This window comes from Pseudophryne corroboree, chromosome 2, assembly GCF_028390025.1.
Source record: "Pseudophryne corroboree isolate aPseCor3 chromosome 2, aPseCor3.hap2, whole genome shotgun sequence".
In the NCBI taxonomy this organism is placed as follows: domain Eukaryota; kingdom Metazoa; phylum Chordata; class Amphibia; order Anura; family Myobatrachidae; genus Pseudophryne; species Pseudophryne corroboree.
The window spans coordinates 382,240,181-382,262,706 of NC_086445.1; the positions used below are offsets into that span (position 1 = coordinate 382,240,181).

The window sequence follows — 22,526 nt, forward strand, 5'->3', positions numbered from 1 at the left end:
CCAGCATCCTCTAGGACGTATGAGAAAATAGGATTTTGATACCTACCAGTAAATGCTTTTCTCCTAGTCCGTAGAGGATGCTGGGCACCCGTCCCAGTGCGTATTTTACCTGCAGTTTAGTTATTACAGTTACACAAGTTGTGTTATCCTAGTTTCAGCAGCATGTTGCTGCAATTGGTTCATTCCTGTTGCCGTGTGTTATGTTGAATGCCATGTGTGCGGCATGGTTGAGGGTGTGAGTTGGTAGATATCTCACCACTAGTTAAATAATTATTTTCCTCGAAATGCCAGTCTCCCTGGGCACAGTTCCTACAACTGAGGTCTGGAGGAGGGGCATAGAGGGAGAAGCCAGTTCACACCCAATGAAAAGTCTTTAGAGTGCCCATGTCTCCTGCGGATTCCGTCTATACCCCATGGTCTTGATGTCGTCCCCAGCATCCTCTACGGACTAGGAGAAAAGGATTTACAGGTAGGTATCAAAATCCTATTTTTATCTGTGGGTTTCTTAAACAAACTGTGTGCACCTCCCGCTCTAGTAATGTAATTTCCACATCCAAATAATTAACCCTTTCCTTGCTAATAGTTGCTGTAAATTTAATATTAGTATCCAAGTCATTCACCGTAGAGATGACTTCCTGTAATTCAGACTCTGAACCATGCCAGATCAAAAACAAATCATCTATGTATCTCACAAAGAACATAATCTTACTGGAAATCTCAGGGTTTGAGAAAAATAAATCCTGTTCCACCTCGAACATAAATAGGAGCTATTGAGTGCTGGATTCACAAGCAATATATATATATATATATATATATATATATATATATATCCAGCATTCACAAGGTGGCACTCACGGGTCTTGATCAAAAAGAATGAATGATTTACAGAGTCAGCTCAGTTCAACGTTTCAGTTTAACACCTTTTTCAAGAACTCCACGAGTTAAAGGTGTTAAACCGAAACGTTTAACTGAGCTGACTCTGTAAGTCCTTCATTATTTTTGATCAAGACCCGTGGGTTCCACCTTGTGAATGCTTGATAGATTGGGGGTTTATCGACCAGGGAGGGCACCAGGGTAAGGTATATTTCTCACAGCAAGAGAGTACCAGCATCTATGCTTAAGTATATATATATATATATATATATATATATATTAGAGATGAGCGGATTCGGTTTTACTTGGATTTACCCGAATATCCTTATTGGCTCACGGACGTCACGTGTTTTGGTTAGCCAATAACAAAACTCCAGAAAAAAAGAACTTGCGATAATTCTGGCGTTAAGAACCGAGTAAATCCGAACCCGCTCATCTCTAATGTATATATATATATATTTTCCCAGTTTAGGAGTGCACTCACCAGTCCATTTGTAAATTCATCAAATCTAGATTGTAGCATGGATGTAAAAATCATACCAACGTGCTACCAGGTTTTACCAACATTGCATACTCTTAACCAGCATCAGCTGCATTAAACACATCACTTGCGCATCCTATCACTGGACCGCACGCCGAAGGAAGCGGAAGTGAACTAACAACCTTTGGAACGCACCCGCGCCGCTCACCACGCCTCATCAGTCTTCCAGATGCCGGCGGAAGTGAATAGAGTGAGGTGACTGGCAGCGCAGTGACTGGCAGCGCGGTGAGTACAGCGCGTCCATGAAGGAAATATGTCCCCACATGGCTCGCCGTCTAGAGTATCAGTAAATTAGTTGCCAAGCAACAATAAATATAAACAATCAACCCTGATAAAAACACTTCTATCACGCATCATCAAGATGTATAAATATAGACAAAATGTACCAATAGTTGGTGAACAAACAGAGCATTAATCAAATAGAGAACTACACCTACATAGTGTACATATATTTGTGCATAAACGCCCATAAACATACGTATATATATATATATATATATATAAGCCTGGGAGCATGCCAGCTACAAATACTAAACAGAGCTTGATGTAAAATGGTACAGTCTTGGATCTACACACTCGTGATACATACTTTTACTAACAGCAACTATGGACCATATGCAGTATCAGGCCACCGATCGCTTTACACATTGTGTATATTGAAAAAATAATAAAAAATAATAAATAATAAAAAATAGAAAAATACCAAAAATGACTCATGTAGTACACATCCTGGATAGATTGTGGTTGGGACACCTCATAGAAAAATACTTCAATGTATTGAATCATTAAGGCCCCTAGGCCACACAGTGTCCAGTTTATGTATCCAGTAGGCTTCTCTGCGTAGAATAATTTTCGCCCGATCACCGCCCCTCTGCAATGGTGGTATTCTGTCAATCAGCATATATCGTAGAGAAGATAATTGATGTTGGTGTTGTACAAAGTGTCGTGCCACAGGTTTATCCGAGCCACCTGATTTGAGTGCCAATCTGATGGTAGAACAATGATTGGATATTCTCTCACGAAAGGGTCTTATTGTATGTGTATATATATATATATATATATATGTGTACTGTATGTATGTGTATATATATAAAAAAAGGTGTGTACAAATTTATTGCAATGGAAAGCACTATACAAAACTGGTTATAAAAACATACAAGCTAATATAAAAACATATAGGACTCATAAAAAATCAAAAAAAGGAGCATAAAAACATAAATTCCCTCAAAGCTTTCGAGTATCATTTAACACAAAGGATAAAAAATACTTGAAAGTATAAGAAACACAAAGGAATAAAATAGCGTTCATAAGGATAAAAAAGAGGAATAAAGTAGCTTAACTTTGTGGTGAGGTTAGATCAAAAAGCAGCACCCAACGCGTTTCGTCTTATCTGGACTTCATCAAGGGGTGATTTGAGAATAGAGACAGACCATGTATAAATACCCAAACTAAAAGGGAAGTGATGTGCACATCACTTCCTGTGATCAATTAGCACCAGTGATTAGATGTTACCAAAACATATATTAGGTGACATGTACATGTAGTTGTATTAGTAAGCACCTTAAAACATGAAAAGACAGAGCAAAATGTACAAAGATATCATCTGTAAATCATAAAAGACGCGCAGAGCCGCGGACTTCCTGTCCGGGCTCTGCGTGACGTCATATCCGCCCCACGTCCGGTATCCGGTGCGTCGTACTGCGCATGCGTTAGTCCTGTGTGGCGGAAGTGAGTACGCTGCTTTGTTGTTGATATCCTCTCTACACTGCAGCCTGGTTCAACGGCGGCCATTTTATGTTAGGTCAGAAACCACAGTCCTTACGGCGGACATGTTTTTGGAGTCTGAATGAATTATTTATGGGATGATGCCTGTTTATCACTCGGATCCAATTCTTTATTGTATCCATATCAGATATAAAATGAGAGGATGAAAGAAGGGATTAGATCAGTGCAATTTAAAGGTCCACTGTACAAGGGTGTAGTTATTTAAATGTTAATATATATTATATTATATGGGACTTGAGATCTACATTATAGAATATACACAAACGATGGAGTTATTGAGAAAACACACAGAAAAAACGATATGAAAGAGTAGTGAGTGGGAAGGAGATAATCCCATGTATATGAAGAGTATACTGCTCAGGTAGATTATCAAAGTATACCTAAGTCAAAAAAGGTGAGAAAGGCAGAATAAAATAGCGGACATCTGGGACCAGAGTCCACAATTAAGGGTCAGATCCTTGAGGGTGCACAAATAAGGTGCAAATTGGTTCATACGAATAAAAAGTAAATAAAAGATATTAATGATATAAGGAATGTCATAAAACATCATTTATAAAATAATGGGGTCATTCCGAATTGTTCGCTCGTTATTTTTTTCTCGCAACGGAGCGATTAGTCGCTAATGCGCATGCGCAATGTCCGCAGTGCGACTGCGCCAAGTAAATTTGCTATGCAGTTAGGAATTTTACTCACGGCATTACGAGGTTTTTTCTTCGTTCTGGTGATTGTAGTGTGATTGACAGGAAGTGGGTATTTCTGGGCGGAAACTAGCCGTTTTATGGGAGTGTGTGAAAAAATGCTACCGTTTCTGGGAAAAACGCGGGAGTGGCTGGAGAAACGGAGGAGTGTCTGGGCGAACGCTGGGTGTGTTTGTGACGTCAAACCAGGAACGAAACTGACTGAACTGATCGCAGATGCCGAGTAAGTGTGGAGCTACTCAGAAACTGCTAAGAAGTGTCTATTCGCAATTCTGCTAATCTTTCGTTCGCAATTTTGATAAGCTAAGATTCACTCCCAGTAGGCGGCGGCTTAGCGTGTGCAAAGCTGCTAAAAGCAGCTTGCGAGCGAACAACTCGGAATGACCCCCAATATGTATACACAATTCAGAGCCTTCCACCTTGCATTTACAACACCCAGTCTTCCATCCTTGTACTAGCCGGGCCCAGCCTTGCTTAGCTTCCAAGATCAGACGGCATTGGGCGTCTCCAGGCCGGTATGATTGTAATAGTAGTGTGGAATCATGAGGAGAGGCCTCAGTGTATACAACGGGTTGATACCGGTATCTTGTTTCTTCTTTATTTGTTAGAGAACACTTTAGTTAGATCAAGGACCAAAATAGGGGTAGATACTTCCTACAAAAGGATCAGAGTGGCAGTACAGAGTAATACAAAAGCTTGAAGTGAAGTATCCCTAGAATTCAGGTTTCCTGTGAAATCTTTTACAGCACCTGGTCTCCCCTGGAGATCACCCATCCAGGTACTGGCCAGGCCCAACACTGCTTTGCTTCCAAGATCGGCCGGAATTGGGCATGTCCAGTGTGGTATGGCTGTAGTGATGAGGCAAAAGGTCCACCTTAGACTAAAGACAAAAGGGGGAACAAGGGAAAAGGATAAGGAGGATAAGTAAAGTGGGGAATGGCTTACGTTACAAGAAGGGTGCTATCTCGTATCCTTCATTGAAGCCATCCGGGTGGAGGGTGTTCAATTCGTATATCCAGAACATCTCCCTCCTAGAGAGGAGGTTGGAAAGATCTCCTCCTCTTTCTCCCAAGGATACCAGTTCGATACCTTTATAGGTTAATGCCTCAGGATCCGAATTATGGCATTGGTGGAAATGTCTCGATACTACATGTGTGAGGACTTTATTCTTTATATTCCTAATGTGTTCTTGGATGCGAAGTTTCAGGGCTCTTTTAGTTTTGCCAATGTATTTCAGACCACATGGACATTCCAGAAGATAGATTACTGATGATGTATTACAGTTTATAAACTGTTTAATCCGGTATTCTTTCTTGGTAGTGGTATTTTGGAAAGATTTTCTATTCTGGTGAAGGTACTTACAAATGTTACATTTGCCACATTTAAAACTGCCCACACATTTTGGCATGGTGTTCCTTGCTTCAGGATTTCTTAGCATGCTAGGTGCCACAAGGTCCTTCAGGCTTTGTGATTTTCGGAACACTAATTTGGGTTCCTTGGTGAGGTAATCCTTCAAAACGGGGTCCATTAGTAAAATGTGCCAATGTTTCTTAAGTGTTTGCTTAATGAAATTCTCATGCCTGCTATATGTCGTGATGAATTTGACAGTATCTTCCTTATTTTCCTTGGATTTATACTTTAGGAGTTCTCCTCTTTCCAGATCTTTGGTTCTAGCCGTAGCTCCTTCCAGGAGTTGTGCAGGGTATCCCTTTTCCCTGAATCTTTCCTTGTATACCTCCAATTGCTGATCCCTTTCTTCACTGTTCCTGCAGTTGCGTGCTATTCTATTGAACTGGGAGAGCGGAATGTTGTCTTTCCACTGTTGTCGGTGATTGCTCCTGTAGTGCACGTAGCTGTTCATGTCTACCTTCTTGATGAAATTGCTCATGATGATTTCATTACCTGAGTGTGTCAGGACCAGGTCCAGGAATTCAATTCTTTCGGTATCTTCTACGGCTGTGAAGCTGAGATTCATGTTGTTTTTCAAAATGTGTGTTAAAAATTCTTTAAAAGTCTGTTGGTCTCCTTCCCACACAATTAAAATATCGTCAATGTAACGTTTGTAAAAAATAATGTTGTGTTGGTACGGATTATTTTTAAAAATATACTTATTCTCCCATTGTCCCATAAAAAGGTTCGCGAAGCTGGGTGCGAAAATAGTCCCCATCGCTGTTCCACAGATCTGGAGATAAAACCCATCTAAAAACTTAAAATAATTGTGTTTTAAAATGAAGTTCATGATTTCGCACTAAAAAATTCTGTGATCCTCTGTAATTAGATGGTCCTTACTAAGGAAATCGTTGCAGGCCTCAATCCCCTTGTCATGTTCTATGCAAGTGTACAAAGATTGCACGTCTATTGTGACCCATCTATATGTGTCTTTTCACTGAAAAGTTTCCATCAGATTAAGAACTGTTGTAGTATCCTTTAGATAAGCTGGCAGTTCCATCACATATTTTTTTAGAAATAGGTCTACGTACTCTGAGAGATGTGAGGTCAGGGAATCAATCCCTGCCACTATGGGTCTTCCCGGGGGATTTTCCAGAGATTTATGTATTTTAGGGAGAAAATAAAAAATGGGGGTGGTGGGGTTGGAATTTAAAAGATACTGGAATTCCTCTTTAGTGATTATTTCACGTCTAAAACCTTTTAAAAGCATTGACCTTAGTTCTTCTACAAAGGTCTACTTAGGGTCATTAGGTAATGGAACGTATGAGGATTTATCACCCAGTAATCTATTAGCTTCTACGGTATAGGCTTCTCTATCCATAATTACCCCCCCCCCCCCCCTTTATCAGCCGCTTTTATAACTATATTCTTGTTTTCCTGAAGTCTTTTGATTGCTTCTGTTTCTCTATTCGTGAGGTTTCTTTCCTTAATTGGTGTGATGGTAGCATCACAGAGATCCTTCTTTACTAGATCATAGAACAGGCCCACATTGTGTCCCTTAGATTCAAGGGGGTAAAATTTGGAAGTGGGCTTTAAGCCAGATTATGATTGTTCATAATTCTGTATGACCGCATCTTCCTTCTTGAGGAAGTGACGTTTGAGGGTGATTTTCCGTATGAATTTATTTAGGTCTATAAAAACATCAAACTTGTTCATTCCCTTAGTGGGTGCGAATGATAGGCCTTTATTTAGCAGAGTGGTTTCATGATTTGTCAGTACGTGGCTGGAGAGGTTGTAGATACCTTTTGATGTTGGGGGTTCTACTGTAGATTTCGTCTTTTGAACAGGTTTTTCCCTCCTACCCCCACGGCATCCTCTTCTTCTTCGAACCTTCTTTTCCGTGGAGATGTATTGGTGGTTCTCCATTTTTCGGTTGCCCTTGCCGTACCTCAGAGGTGCTGAGTTGTACTTGGTGATAAAAAAGACTCCTCTATGTTGGAGTCCAATTTCTGTAATGTTGAGAATCTGTTGGTGGTTCTGATAGGGTTCACCTGCTTTCCCCTTGTACTAGTCTGGGGGTTTCTCTGTTTCCTGGGGATGGACTGCCAATAATCCCTATTTGAAACAACAAAACCAAAGTGTCTGGCGCTGATTAATATGTACTTAATCTCTTAAAAAAGAGAGAGGACAACCTATAATCGGCTGCCTTCCCAATGTGGACCTGGGGATCCACCCAATATGCAATATGCAACCAAGAAAAAATAGGTAAAGGCGCACAGATAAATAGAAAAACCGACTGCTGTTTTGATACAAATTATAAATTTATTGCTAATTAGATGTAAAATCTTAAAATACACACAATAAAACAAAATTGGTATATTTACCATAAGACCAACAAGTAATAAGTATTAATCCCGCATGATGTTAAGAATCCACACAGGCTAATGATTAATTGGTGAATTACTCCTTCAAAAAAATCACTTGACCACATGCACCTAATCTAAAAAGTGGTAATTCTCCTCCAACAGATAGAGCCAGATTTCATGCACATATGTATAGAGTTGAAATTATTTTTAGTCCCAAGCAAAGACTGTTAGTTGTGCAAAGATTAGAGCATAAAGAGAGTTTAGTTGCATGCACCTATGTAATTGATGAATAGCAGGATAGTTCTCCTTCAGCTAAATTAGTTTGATTTCATGCGCACATGTAAACATTGGCTCAAACACCAGCTTAACACTGATTCAAGCTGGAATGATCACAAGATTTAGAGTGTACATACACCACTTTAGAGAAGGGTGTTATTGGTTATGAAGTTGTTAGGGATATTTCACCCATATATGAATCTCAGGAGCGCTCCTGTAATACAGATGCCCGTGTGTCCTCCTAGTTGTTCCTCCTGCCTGGTTGACAAAGACCGGGGTCCTGATGTCTGATGCAGGGGATGGAGGGGTTGTAGCTGTATCCACGGGATCGTGTGTAACCACGGCAGCTGTGGGATGGTGGAAACGCCAGTGTATGCCGCGTGCTGCGGCTTCCGGTTTTCGGGCTTCCGGCTTCCGGATCTGCGTTCCACTTGCGGTTCACTTGCAAATGAGTCACCTGACGCGTTTCTCCGCCCACAAATTTCCTTTTGGCTCCTGTCGTTCTCCTCTGTTGAACCTACTCCAGTTTTTCACCATATTGTTCTCATAATCCTGTCTGTCTCTAGTGAATTTCCTTTCCTTATTCTAGATCACCTCCTCCTCTCTACGTTCCAGTTTTTTATTTAGAACCTTTTCAGTAATTCTAAAATCCTTTTTGTCCTTATGCGCCTCCATTTTACTCTCAGCCTCCTTGATCTCTATTTCCAGGTCTGAGATGATACGTTTCTTTTCTGCTATTAACAGCTTTATGAGGTTAATGGAACAGTTGTGTAATGTGTTGTCCTGTCAGCTTCCGGAGTTTTACCGGTACGCTGGGGCCGCGGGGCTGGCTTCCTTGGCGTTGTGCGGGCAGCGGCGGAGGTGGGCTGCTGCGCCGGATCCGTGGGCAGCAGTAGCGGAGGTGAGGGGGTCCGCTCGTGGCGGCGGGATGCCGCTACAGCGGGTCGCTCTTGCTGAACCGTTGCTTGGAGACCAGGGGCAGTGAGCAATGTGGCTTTGCAAAAAGGTCTGCATTACTGGGCGCCGCCATGTTGGAGACCAAGTTTTAAGCATAGTTCCTGTTTCCTGTTTCTTCCAGCCAATCCAGGCGAAGCTCTCCCTATAAAAGGGGGCTGGTTTAGGACAGGGATACCAGTGCTTCAAGTTACAACCCTGTTGTAGGTGCTTTAGCCTGTGCTCCCAGGATTCCTGCTGTATCTTGGTTCCTCCTGATCCTGCTTGGTCGGTTCTCTGTTGCTGCTGCAGCCCTGCCGTTTCTTGCCTGCTACTGCCTGTGGAAGCGCTCCTGGAAAACCCGGTCCAGTAAGACTCTTTGGGCACAGTCGGCCCCGGGTCTTCTGCCTCGTCTTTTAAGCCACACTCCACAGATCTCCTTCACCAGCCACGCCTTTGTACCACTGACCACAGCCTGCAGATTATTATCTTCAAGCCTCGTTTTCCAAACCACAGTCCACAGTCCTTGTCTCCAGCCATGTTTTCAACTACCATCCACAGTTCCACAGTTCATCATCTACAGTCTCGTCTTTCAAATCACAGTCCGCAGTTCTTCACCTCCAGCCACGTCTTTAACCATTGTGCTTCAGCCTCAGTTCCCTACCTCAGCCCTGTACATAATAAATACTTTCCATTGACTCTCAAACCCCGCCTACGTTCTTCATTGCTCCGTGTCCCATGCGAAGGAACTATATCCAGCCCCCTCATCTGGTTCATTCACAGCCTGCTACCTCCTCGGGCAAATCTCAGCTGCCGGATCCTCAAACCCTGCCAGACGTGACAGTAAGCACTGGCCCAATGGATTTGACGGGTGATCAGGCCTCAGGAGGGGATTCAACTGCAGATATCTGGTCTCGCTTAAGTAAGCAGGAGGCCACACAATCTCAAATCGTGCAGTTCATGCAGAGTATGTGCGAATGTCTCGATTCTCTCTGTGTTGCCATGACGGCACCTCAAGTATCTACAGCTGCTCCCACATTGGCACCTCCGGTCCTGCTTCCTCCTATACCAGTACCACTTCCACGTTTGCATTTGCCACCTCCCAGTAAATTTGATGGGAATCCAAAACAATGCCGCGGGTTTCTTAACCAGTGCAAAATCCAGTTCGAACTACAGTCGGCCAACTTCCCATCAGCATGAACCAAAGTAGCCTATATAATTTCTTTACTTACTGGGCAAGCGTTGGAATGGGCTTCACCTTTGTGGGAGAGGATGGATCCCATCTTATCTAACTATCCAGAATTCATGGCCACCTTTCGAAGAATCTTCGACGAACCGGGCAGGACTTCTGCCGCCTCATTGGAGATCCTGCGCCTGCGTCAGGGCACGCGTACGGTCAGTCAGTACGTGATCCAGTTTTGCACCCTTTCCTCAGAACTGAACTGGAACGAGGAGGCTCTCATTGCAGCTTTCTGGAGCGGTCTCTACGAAAAGATCAAAGATGACCTCGCAACTCAGGATGTACCTGATAAGTTGGATAAACTAATTTCTTTATGCAATAAATTAGATCTGAGGTACAGAGAACGCTGTATGGAGAGGTTGCGGTCAGATCGCCCTAAGCCTAGAGTTGTTCTTCCACCAACACCATCATCACCAACTGTGGAAGAACCCATGCAGATTAATCGCTCCCACCTCTCCAATGAAGAACGTCAGAGACGGCGACAAGGGAACCTCTGCCTGTATTGTGGTGCATCTGATCACTTTGTTAAAACTTGCAGTCTACATCCGGGAAACGCCCGCTCCTAGTTTGTGCTGGAGAGGTCAAGCTAGGAGAATTCTCAGAATTACATACCAAGAAAGAGTCTATCCTGTTAACCCAATTGGAGCTCCCTTCTTCTTCTCTTCTCATCCCTGCACTACTCGACTCCGGAGCCGCCGAAAGCTTCATTACGTCAGCTCTGGTCAAACGATCTGGAATACAAATGGTTCCTTTGGATCGTACCATTTCTGTTACCGCAGTGGATGGAAGTTATATCCCAGAGGGTATTATATCCTTTCGTACTATTTCTCTCAAGCTGAAGGTCGGAGTTCTCCATTCATAAAAAATCTCTTTCCTTGTAATTCCTAAAGCCTCTCATGAACTAATCATAGGGTTTCCATGGTTAATCAGACACAATCCCCACATAGATTGGCAAACTATGGAAGTTCTCTCTTGGGGACAAGACTGCTTTCAGAACTGTTTACCTTCAGTTAGACCTCTCTGTTCTTCCAACCCTTCCAGCCTTCCTGTGGAGTACCAATCTTTTCAAGATGTTTTCAGTAAGCATGGGGCGGACACCTTGCCCCCGCATCGTACTTGGGATTGTCCCATTGAGCTAGTACCCGGTAAGACTCCTCCCCGAGGTCGAATTTACCCTCTCTCACTTCCCGAGACACAGGCCATGTCGGAGTATATACGGGAGAACTTGGAGAAAGGGTTCATCAGGTCTTCTACATCTCCGGCTGGAGCAGGGTTTTTCTTCGTCAAAAAGAAGGATGGGGGGTTGCGGCCCTGTATTGACTATAGAGGTCTCAATGACATAACAATTAAGAACAGATATCCGTTACCTCTGATTCCAGAACTGTTCGACCGTGTTAAAGGAGCTACTGTATTTACTAAGTTGGACTTACGGGGGGCCTACAATCTTATACGTATTCGCCCAGGGGACGAATGGAAGACGGCATTTAATACCCGCGACGGCCATTACGAATACCTGGTAATGCCTTTTGGCCTATGCAACGCCCCAGCCGTCTTTCAAGAGTTCGTTAACGAAATCTTCAGAGATCTCCTCTATGACTGCTTGATAGTGTATCTGGATGACATCCTCATTTTTTCTAGGGATCTGAAGACCCACCGGGAACAAGTCAAAGAAGTGTTAACTTGTTTACGAAGGAATCAGTTATTCTGTAAGTTAGAGAAGTGCACCTTTGAAGTACCCACGATTCCATTCCTTGGTTACATTTTTTCAGGGCAGAGGTTACAGATGGACCCCGCTAAAGTCCAGGCGATTCAGGATTGGGCACTTCCAGCTACCCTTAAAGGAATTCAACGTTTCCTGGGGTTTGCTAACTTCTACCGAAGATTCATTCAAAATTATTCTTCTGTCATAGCTCCTATAACCGCATTAACTAGGAAGGGAGCTGATCCTGCCAAGTAGGCTCCGGAGGCTTTGGAAGCTTTTTTCATCTTTAAAAGAGGCCTTCACGACTGCTCCAGTTCTTCGACAACCCGATCTCAGCCGTCCGTTCTTGGTGGAGGTTGATGCCTCTACTGTAGGAGTAGGAGCAGTATTATCCCAGCTTTTCGAGGACAAGAAGGTCCATCCTTGAGCATTCTTCTCGCGAAGATTCTCCCCCGCTGAACAGAATTACGCTATTGGGGAACAGGAATTACTGGCAAATAAGTTGGCCTTTGAGGAGTGGAGGTATTTGTTGGAGGGAGCTCAGCATCCAATTTCGGTGACCACGGATCACAAGAACCTCCTGTATCTACAGTCAGCCCGATGTCTCAACCCACGCCAAGCAAGATGGGCACTCTTCTTTACCCGTTTTAATTTGAAACTCAGTTACAGACCAGGTTCCCTCAACAAAAAGGCAGATGCATTATCTCGCTCCCTAAGTTCAGAAGAACCCTCTGAACGTTCAAAAGAGCAATTTATCCTGGAATCCACCTCTTTTTCTGCAACTAATACCTCTCCACTTCCTCCTCCAGGGAAGATCTTCGTTGCACCAAATCTTCGCAAAAAACTTCTTACATGGGCTCACTCCTCCTCCTTCATGGGCCATGCGGGCGGTCATAAGACACTTAAATTCATTCAATGCTCCTACTGGTGGCCTCATCTCAGGACTGATGTTCAGGAATTCGTAGCTGCCTGTCCAAAATGTGCCCAGCATAAAAGTCCCAAAGGTCCACCAGCCGGGTTACTCCATCCTTTGCCGGTACCACTAAGACCATGGACGCATATTTCTATGGACTTTATTACAGATTTACCTATGTCTGGTGGGCGGAACACCGTATGGGTCATAGTTGACCGATTCTCTAAAATGGCACACTTTGTTCCTCTGGCTAATCTTCCATCTGCATCCCAGTTGGCAAAATTGTTTATAGCAGAGATCTTTCGACTCCATGGTCTACCCCAGGAGATCGTGTCTGATAGAGGTCCTCAATTTGTGGCCAGGTTTTGGAGATCCCTATGTTCTGCTCTTGGCGTGAAATTAAACTTCTCCTCAGGATATCATCCTCAAACGGATGGTCAAACAGAGAGAGTGAACCAGGATCTGGAGACTTTTCTGCGTTTATTCATGTCCTCCTCACAGGACGACTGGCTGGACTTCCTCCCGTTCGCAGAATTTGCCCATAACAATCTTTATCACTCTGCCACAAAATCTTCTCCATTCTTCATTAATTATGGTTACCATCCAAGAGTTCCTGACTTCCAACTTCTGCCTACGCTCGAGGTTCCGGCCGCAGAGTCAACACTTCGTCAATTTACTGAAGCCTGGAAACAAGTTCACAAGACTTTGCTCAAGACATCCAAGAGATATAAGACCTATGCAGATCTGAAACGAAAAGCTGTACCAAGCCTTAAGGTAGGAGATCGGGTTTGGGTTTCCACACGTAACCTAAGATTAAAGGTTCCTACAAAAAAGTTTGCTCCCAGATTTATTGGGCCTTACCCAATCGAAAGAGTGTTGAATCCTGTGGCTTATAAAGTGAAATTACCTCCGCAGTTAAGAATTTCTAATGCATTTCATATTTCTCTCTTAAAACCACTGGTACTTAATCGGTTCAGAGCCGCTCTGCCTAAATCACCCAAGATCCAATCAGCACATGGAGATGAATTTGAGATTCACAAGATCCTCGATTCTCGCAGACGTTATGGTCGCATCCAGTACCTTGTTGATTGGAAAGGGTATGGGCCAGAGGAGAGATCTTGGGTAGATGCAGAGGATGTCCATGCTCCAAGACTTCTTCGGACATTTCATGCCAAGTTTCCAACTAAACCACATAGGTATCCGGAGTCCACCCGCAAAAGGGGGGGTACTGTCAGCGTCCGGAGTCTTACCGGTACGCTGGGGCCGTGGGGCTGGCTTCCTTGGCGTTGTGCGGGCAGCGGCGGAGGTGGGCTGCTGCGCCGGATCCGTGGGCAGCAGTAGCGGAGGTGAGGGGGTCCGCTCGTGGCGGCGGGACGCCGCTACAGCGGGTCGCTCTTGCTGAACCGTTGCTTGGAGACCAGGGGCAGTGAGCAATGTGGCTTTGCAAAAAGGTCTGCATTACTGGTCGCCGCCATGTTGGAGACCAAATTTTAAGCATAGGTCCTGTTTCCTGTTTCTTCCAGCCAATCCAGGGGAAGCTCTCCCTATAAAAGGGGGCTGGTTTAGGACAGGGATGCCAGTGCTTCAAGTTACAACCCTGTTGTAGGTGCTTTAGCCTGTGCTCCCAGGATTCCTGCTGTATCTTGGTTCCTCCTGATCCTGCTTGGTCGGTTCTCTGTTGCTGCTGCAGCCCTGCCATTTCTTGCCTGCTACTGCCTGTGGAAGCGCTCCTGGAAAACCCGGTCCAGTAAGACTCTTTGGGCACAGTCGGCCCCGGGTCTTCTGCCTCGTCTTTCAAGCCACACTCCACAGATCTCCTTCACCAGCCACGCCTTTGTACCACTGACCACAGCCTGCAGATTATTATCTTCAAGCCTCGTTTTCCAAACCACAGTCCACAGTCCTTGTCTCCAGCCACGTTTTCAACTACCATCCACAGTTCCACAGTTCATCAGCTACAGTCTCGTCTTTCAAATCACAGTCCGCAGTTCTTCACCTCCAGCCATGTCTTTAACTATTGTGCTTCAGCCTCAGTTCCCTACCTCAGCCCTGTACATAATAAATACTTTCCATTGACTCTCAAACCCCGCCTACGTTCTTCATTGCTCCGTGTCCCATGCGAAGGAACTATATCCAGCCCCCTCATCTGGTTCATTCACAGCCTGCTACCTCCTCGGGCAAATCTCAGCTGCCGGATCCTCAAACCCTGCCAGACGTGACATTGTCCCACTCCTTCATAAAATCCTGATTGTCCAGGCCGAAGGTAGGCTGTTTCGATATCCTGAGTCCTCTGGGGATCCTATTAACACTGACATAGTGCTCAAGGCCCCTAATGTCCCACCATGCTTTGACTTCCTTTGCCAGGAGTCTTTCTACACTCCAAAACATGTCATCGAGATTGTTGCTGTTATGTTCAATCTCCGGAGTGGTGGTTTCATTAAAATTTTTTTTACATAAATGACTCCTGTTGTTGGTGCGTTCCTTTGTTCCAAACATGCTGTGTATGATACTGGCCTCCTCCAGGCAGCTGAAAGCAGTAATACCAAAAAGCGAATGTGTACTAGGAAAGGTATCAGCGCCACAGATGCACTATCTTAAATGTTAACACTAGTAAGGGAACACTGCAAAAAATGAAAAGCCCGCCTGATGAATTGGCACTCCCTACAATCTACCAGGGTGTCAGCTCGTTACCTCAAATAAATGTAGGTACTGGTACAATTACCTACGAGAGTAGTTGCGTTGACAAAGGATGAGGTAGTAAAGAGCGACCAATGGTGCCAAATAATGCTAAAAGCAGGATAATAGTATAAAAAGGTGTGTACAAATTTATTGCAATGGAAAGCACTATACAAAACTGGTTATAAAAGCATACAAGCTAATATAAAAACATATAGGACTCATAAAAAAATCAAAAAAAGGAGCATAAAAACATAAATTCCCTCAAAGCTTTCGAGTGTCATTTAACACAAAGGATAAAAAATACTTGAAAGTATAAGAAACACAAAGGAATAAAATAGCGTTCATGAGGATATAAAAGAGGAATAAAGTAGCTTAACTTTGTGGTGAGGTTAGATCAAAAAACAGCATCCAACGCGTTTCGTCCTATCCTGACTTCATCAAGGGGTGATTTGAGACTAGAGACAGACCATGTATATATACCCAAACTAAAAGGGAAGTGATGTGCACATCACTTCATGTGATCAATTAGCACCAGTGATTAGATGTTACCAAAACATATATTAGGTGACATGTACATGTAGTTGTATTAGTAAGCACCTTAAAACATGAAAAGACAGAGCAAAATGTACAAAGATATCATCTGTAAATCATAAAAGACGCGCAGAGCCGCGGACTTCCTGTCCGGGCTCTGCGTGACGTCATATCCGCCCCACGTCCGGTATCCGGCGCGTCGTACTGCGCATGCGTTAGTCCTGTGTGGCGGAAGTGAGTACCCGGCTTTGTTGTTGATATCCTCTCTACACTGCAGCCTGGTTCAACGGCGGCCATTTTATGTTAGGTCAGAAACCACAGTCCTTACGGCGGCCATGTTTTTGGAGTCTGAATGAATTATTTATGGGATGATGCCTGTTTATCACTCGGATCCAATTCTTTATTGTCTCCATAACAGATATAAAATGAGAGGATGAAATGTATGTATGTATGTATGTATGTATGTATGTATATATATATATATATATATATATATACAGTGCCATAACTAGACATTTTAGCGCTGTGTGCAAGAAACAGCATAAGCACCCCCACCCCAGAGGCAAACGCAGGATTTAGTCGGCGGGGTTTCCATGTGTATGTGTAAGTACATATATATATATGGGTGTAATCCTTTGACTAATACATTGACATTTACCAGTCCCTGAGTGCCACAGTTTTTTGCTTTTTCTGTATATATATATATATATATATATATATATACACATACACATACACACATGCATATATATATATATATATATATATATATATATATACACACACACACATTTGTGTGTATATATATATATACATATATTGCACATACATTCATTCATACAGACACACATATATACATGCAAACATACATACACAAGCACACACAGAACCACACATACATATATACATTCACACAATCTTCCCATGCTGTATAGTGTATACACTACTTATTTAAATATGCTGTGCAGTACTGTACCTTCCATCAGGGGCTGGGAGGCGGAAGCAGACTGCTGGCACTGTCTGGACGGAGGGATCTGCCTTGTCTGAACATGCACAGCCAGCAGCTCGCCCGGGACACTCTACAGAGAGCTACGTAGCTCTCTGCTGCAGCGGCTCCCGCATCGCAGTCGCGTACGCGATCGTGATCGCGGATTTTACTGAGATGGAGACACTGCTGTCTCCGTCTCAAAAATGTACATGTTGGCTCATCAGGGGGGGTTTCCAGGTACTCGGAAACCCCTCCTGCGTGCGCCACTGGCACCCCCTTATGTAAAATAGGGGCAGTGCGCGTCGGGGGCGCACGTCAAAAACATAGGGACGTGGCTTCATGGGGAAGGGGTGTGGCCACAAAATAATACCAATACAAATTACGCAGCACAGTACCGCCACTACACCAGGTAGAGCCCCCTTTTTACACATTACGGCAGGTAGAGTCCCCTTTTTACACATTATGGCAGACAGCATCCCCTTTTAACACATTACGGCAGACAGCGTACCCTTTTTACACATTACGGCGGACAGAGTCCCCTTTTTTAAACATTCCGACAGATAGAATAGATAGACAGACAGACAGACAGAGAGATAGAAAGAATAGATGATACTTACTCTCTCCCCGCTGGCTCAGGCAGTCAGGCTCCTCGGTGCAGCTGCTCAGCTGCTGGCAGAACCCGGGCAGGGGAAGAGGAGGGAGGGGGACTCAGGAGCTGCAGCAGCGCACTGTAATTGGTGGCGGTGCTGCTGCAGCTGTCCCTCTCCTTCCACATTGGCTGGCCGCTGCCGCTGTGAATGCTGGGATGAGGGAAGCGCATCCCAGCATTCACAGTGGCAGCGCGCACACAAAGGCAGCTTGTAATGAGTCAGTTTGACTCATTACAATGTGGCCAGTTGCGTCCTCAGGACGACTGCGGTGTGTGCCAGGTACACCTGGCACACACGTAGTTACGGCCCTGTGTATATATATATATATATATATATATATATACTAGGTGATTCATCGCGCCCTGCGGGCGCTCTTCACTCCGTCGTAAGGGGATACGCCCCGGTAAACTCGACAGCATGTGTTGGTTAGCAGGTGTGGTGCGGACACAGAGTGATGTAATGGCGGGGTCCACAGTTAAGGTTCCAGGGCTCCCCACTACCCCAGCACAAAGTGTATGGTAGAGGGAACTGATTTACACACTGTACCGGGAGGTTCCATCAGCACAATGTCGTGACCCTGTGCACGTGCACATAACCGTGACCGGCAGCTGTGTGGGTGGGGGACAGTGGGCTGTTGGCAGTGTTGTCAATGTGTCAGGGATGGCAGAAGTATCCTGGTGCACCCCCACCCTGGCAAAAGGCACACAGTAATAGATAGCCAGCCCCCCCCCCATAATATAAGGCATCCCGCTCCCCCAATATGAGTAATCTTCCCCCCTTTAGAAAGCATTTCCCCCCCCTTCCAGCACAATAGCAGCGATCAAGTTACTCCCCCCCCCCACCAATATCAGGCTTACTTCCAAGGTGGGGAAGGGGGGGGGGGGGGTGCTGGCTCCTATATAGAGCAGATGTACTGTTGTGTGGCTGATGGTGGTGGGGGCGGGGGGTGGATGGGGAGGGTGGATTGTGGTGGGTGAAAGCATTCCACTTCCCCCCCTTCCAGCACAATAACAGGCATAAAGTTATAAACCCCCCCCCACCAATATCAACCTTACTTCCAAGGCGGGGAAGGGAGGGGGGGGGGGGTGCTGGCTCCTATATAGAGCAGATATACTGTTGTGTGGCTGATGGTGGTGGGGGCGGGGGGTGGATGGGGAGGGTGGATTGTGGTTGGTGGAAGCATGCCACTTCCCCCCCTTCCAGCACAGTAACAGGCATAAAGTTATAACCCCCCCCCCACCAATATCAGCCTTACTTCCAAGGTGGGGAAGGGAGGGAGGGAGGGGAGGTGGGGGTGGAGGGGGGGGGTGTGCTGGCTCCTATATAGAGCAGATATACTGTTGTGTGGCTGATGGTGGTGGGGGCGGGGGGTGGATGGGGAGGGTGGATTGTGGTGTGTGAAAGCATTCCACTTCCCCCCCTTCCAGCACAATAACAGGCATGAAGTTATAACCCCCCCCCCCCAACAGTATCAGGCTTACTCCGAAGGTGGGGGGAGGGGGTGCGCTACAGGTGGTTGGGGGTGGGGGTGCAGGGGTGGATTAGTGCTGGGTGATGGTGGAGTGGCAGATGGCGGCCGCAGGCAGAGCGGGGCGGGAGGCGCAGGTAGCAGGGAGATCGCTGCGGGTGACGGAGGTGCCGCTGGCTTGGTAGTGAGGGAGGCTTGCGCTGCGGTGTGTGGCGCCTCCGTGAGACAGGGTGAGCGCTCTGTGCAGTCCTGTACGGGCCCTCTGTGAGCGCTCTGTGCGGTCCTGTACGGCACCTCGGTGAGCTCTGGGTGACGGGGCTGCTGAAGGGCGGTGGAAGTGAGGGAGCCTGGCTGTGCGGTGTGGTCGTGCTCCGTAAGTGCAGTGTGTGGAGCGACGTGTGCGGCCGTGATGTATTTCGACGGCGCGGCTCCTGTACGGCACCTCCGTGAGCTGTGGGTGACGGGGCTGCTGAAGGGCGGTGGAAGTGAGGGAGCCTGGCTGTGCGGTGTGGTCGGGCTCCATAAGTCCAGTGTGTGGAGTGATGTGTGCGGGCGTGATGTATTTCGACGGCGCAGCTGCACTGTAATAGATGGTAGGGGGGGGGGGCTAGCGCCGGACTTGGTAGCGTGTGTGTGTGGCGCCGTGGTGGGTAAGGTGGGTGTAGTAGGTGGTGGTGAGTGTTTGCAGGGGAGGGGTGGTGAGGGTGTGTGGGTCTCTTTGCTTACCTGCCAGTGTGGGCCGTCAGTGAGAATGGTGTGTCTGCCTGGTGGTCCCTTCTGCTATGGTGTGTCATGTGGTGTGCTGACACAGATAGGGCAGGGTCTGTGACTCCACCCAGCGTTAGAAATGCAGCCACAGAGTCACAGGGCTAATATATAGGAGATATATATATATATATATATATATATATAAAAATAATAATTTTTTGTAATTTTGCAGCATTTACTTTCAAACTAGACCAACTGTGCCATCACATGCAGACTATTTTTTAAGTTACAGTGTTGCCAAATAATGATACAGGTTGAGTATCCCTTATCCAAAATGCTTGGGATCAGAAGTATTTTGGATATCGGATTTTTCCGTATTTTGGAATAATTGCATACCATAATGAGATATCTTGGCGATGGGACCCAAGTCTAAGCACAGGATGCATTTATGTTTCATATACACCATATACACGCAGCCTGAAGGTCATTTAATACAATGCTTCTAATCATTTTGTGTATTAAACAAAGTTTGTGTACATTGAGCCATCAGAAAACAAAGGTTTCACTATCTCACTCTCACTCAAAAAATTCTGTATTTCGGAATATTCTGTATTTCGGAATATTTGGATATGGGATACTCAACCTCTATAATAAAGTGTGAATTGTTGTACGGTAAATCCTTGATTTGGCTTCTTGTGAGTCTCGTGTTCAATATGCAGTAAAACATTCCAATCTCATTAAAATAAGAAATGTATATGAATTGTCTATCTAATGTTTTTATGGGAGCTTATTCAATTCAAGATACATTTAGTGTTAAGGATATCTTAAAGTTTAGTTCCTTCACAAAACATTTTTTATATTGTATGATTCAGCTCAGTTATCACTTCCACTGGTATTACTGCTTAGTTATGTCACTTCATGCCTATCCATCTTATCTCAGCAAATTCTCAGAGAAAGCGACACATATAATCCTGTTTTGCACAAGGAATTTTGTGCTTACTGGCAGATTGCAAAACAGAATCCGTAATGTTTACAGTGGAAACTTCCGACAGTACAGACATAGTTTATGGTTTCTGCGTGCTACTTGTTACAATTTCTAGCAAATAAAATCCCTGTAATTCCAATTTTTATCTAGGAACGTGTATTTGTGGTGAATGTACCTGCCATGATGTAGACCCAACTGGTGACTGGGGAGATATACATGGCGACACCTGTGAGTGTGATGAAAGGAACTGTAAATCAGTTTATGACAGATATTCCGATGACTTCTGCTCAGGTAAGGAAAATTTTGTGACAATAACAATAAAATATTTTACACAAAACATACAACCGGAAATGAATCCAATATCTGAACATGCAGTGCATAAATAAATATATGCTGTTAAAATTTATTCTATACAGTACTTGCTATTATTGCTGTTAAAACGTATTCAGTAAGAAATCCCGGCAGTCGGGATTCCGGTGTTGGTATTACGGCTGCCAGGATCCTGACAGTCAGGATCCTGAACGTATACCGTCCAAACCATGGGTCTTCAACCTGTGGCCCTCCAGCTGTTGTGGAACTAAACATCCCAGCATGCACAGCTCAGTTTTAGCATGCCTTAATAGCAAAACTGTGGCAGGGCATGCTGGGATGTGTAGTTCCAGCAGCTGGAGGGCTGCGGGTTGAAGACCCCCTGGTTTAAACCATGGTTTTTTTTATATTGTGGTCTTGGAAGATGTTTGGTTTAAAAACACATACGTGCGTGTATCAGCTGGTAGAGGGCTCAAGTAAGACAAGACATTGGTGGAAATTAATGTCAGGAAACTGGCAACAGGGTGGTAATTACTTTGTGTTATGTTGCTGATGTCATTGGACAGCAAGCCTAAGACTCATGCTGTCACATCACATCAGCAGAGCCATAGAAAGTAATTACAAGAGTCCATTATAAAAGGGCTATAATTTATTACACTTTTTAATGGGTATTCAAAATCTCTTCAGATGTTTAAAACCTTGTGAGCATAAAATGCTTTGAATACTTGTACATGCAAAACAAGTCGATAATTTGAGTCGGGTAATGTGACATTAATATTTAACAAATGCCTTATACACATGATTCATTTATTTTTGCAATCTGCAGTAAAAAGGACAGACATATATAGCAATAAAACTGCAGCCAGTGATGACAGTATTATGTGGCATGAACCACTTCTGTTTTTGCAGCTGGCACATTGGAAATAATGCAGTGTCTATTACCAGCGCTGGTATCCATACTTTAGAGAATTGTCCCTAATCAGTCTTACAGGTTTTTTTTTTGCCTGTTTGTTGAATGCAATTCTCATTGTATATTATTAACTGGACTCCATGTACAGCAGGTATGGGACAACAAAATGGAAGGTTAAGTTTGAGATACTAAACACACTGGATGTGGAGCCTGGTCTCTGCAAGTGTTTATTAAGCAAACACCACCCCAGCAAAGTCAGTGTCATGTATAAAATGCAGGTCTTCACTGGTGTTCTTTTATGGCTGTAAAAGCAGCAACTTGGAAAGAGATACAATGTTTGAGGTCCATTTGGCAAGAGTTTCAGAAATCAAGACAGATCAACTTTGTAATATTCCACAAGCCACGGTGTCTAAGGTGATGTCACTATGAAACTCCAAGAGAAAAGATCATCCACAGATTGTAGCAGAGGCTGGTAGTATGTATTTCAGCATCATGATATGCATGCATTAATTCAAAGTGCATGGCAAAGGTAAGAACTCCACAGAGCAGGACATCATAGCAAACTTTTCCTCATCTGGCAGT

At 44.6% G+C, this 22,526-nt stretch overlaps 1 protein-coding gene and 1 pseudogene across 2 annotated transcripts in view; one reads left to right on the top strand and one right to left on the bottom strand.

Moving 5' to 3' along the window:
* The window catches only part of ITGBL1 (integrin subunit beta like 1), an 821,186-nt gene that overhangs the window by 417,788 nt on the left and 380,872 nt on the right, over window positions 1–22,526 (top strand). For both annotated transcript variants that reach the window (XM_063953248.1, XM_063953247.1), the window contains exon 6: window positions 20,876–21,016. In XM_063953248.1, the coding sequence (XP_063809318.1) occupies window positions 20,876–21,016 (141 nt within the window). The remainder of the gene's footprint in view (window positions 1–20,875; window positions 21,017–22,526) is intronic.
* On the bottom strand, window positions 4,635–4,753 carry LOC135051768 (5S ribosomal RNA; annotated as a pseudogene).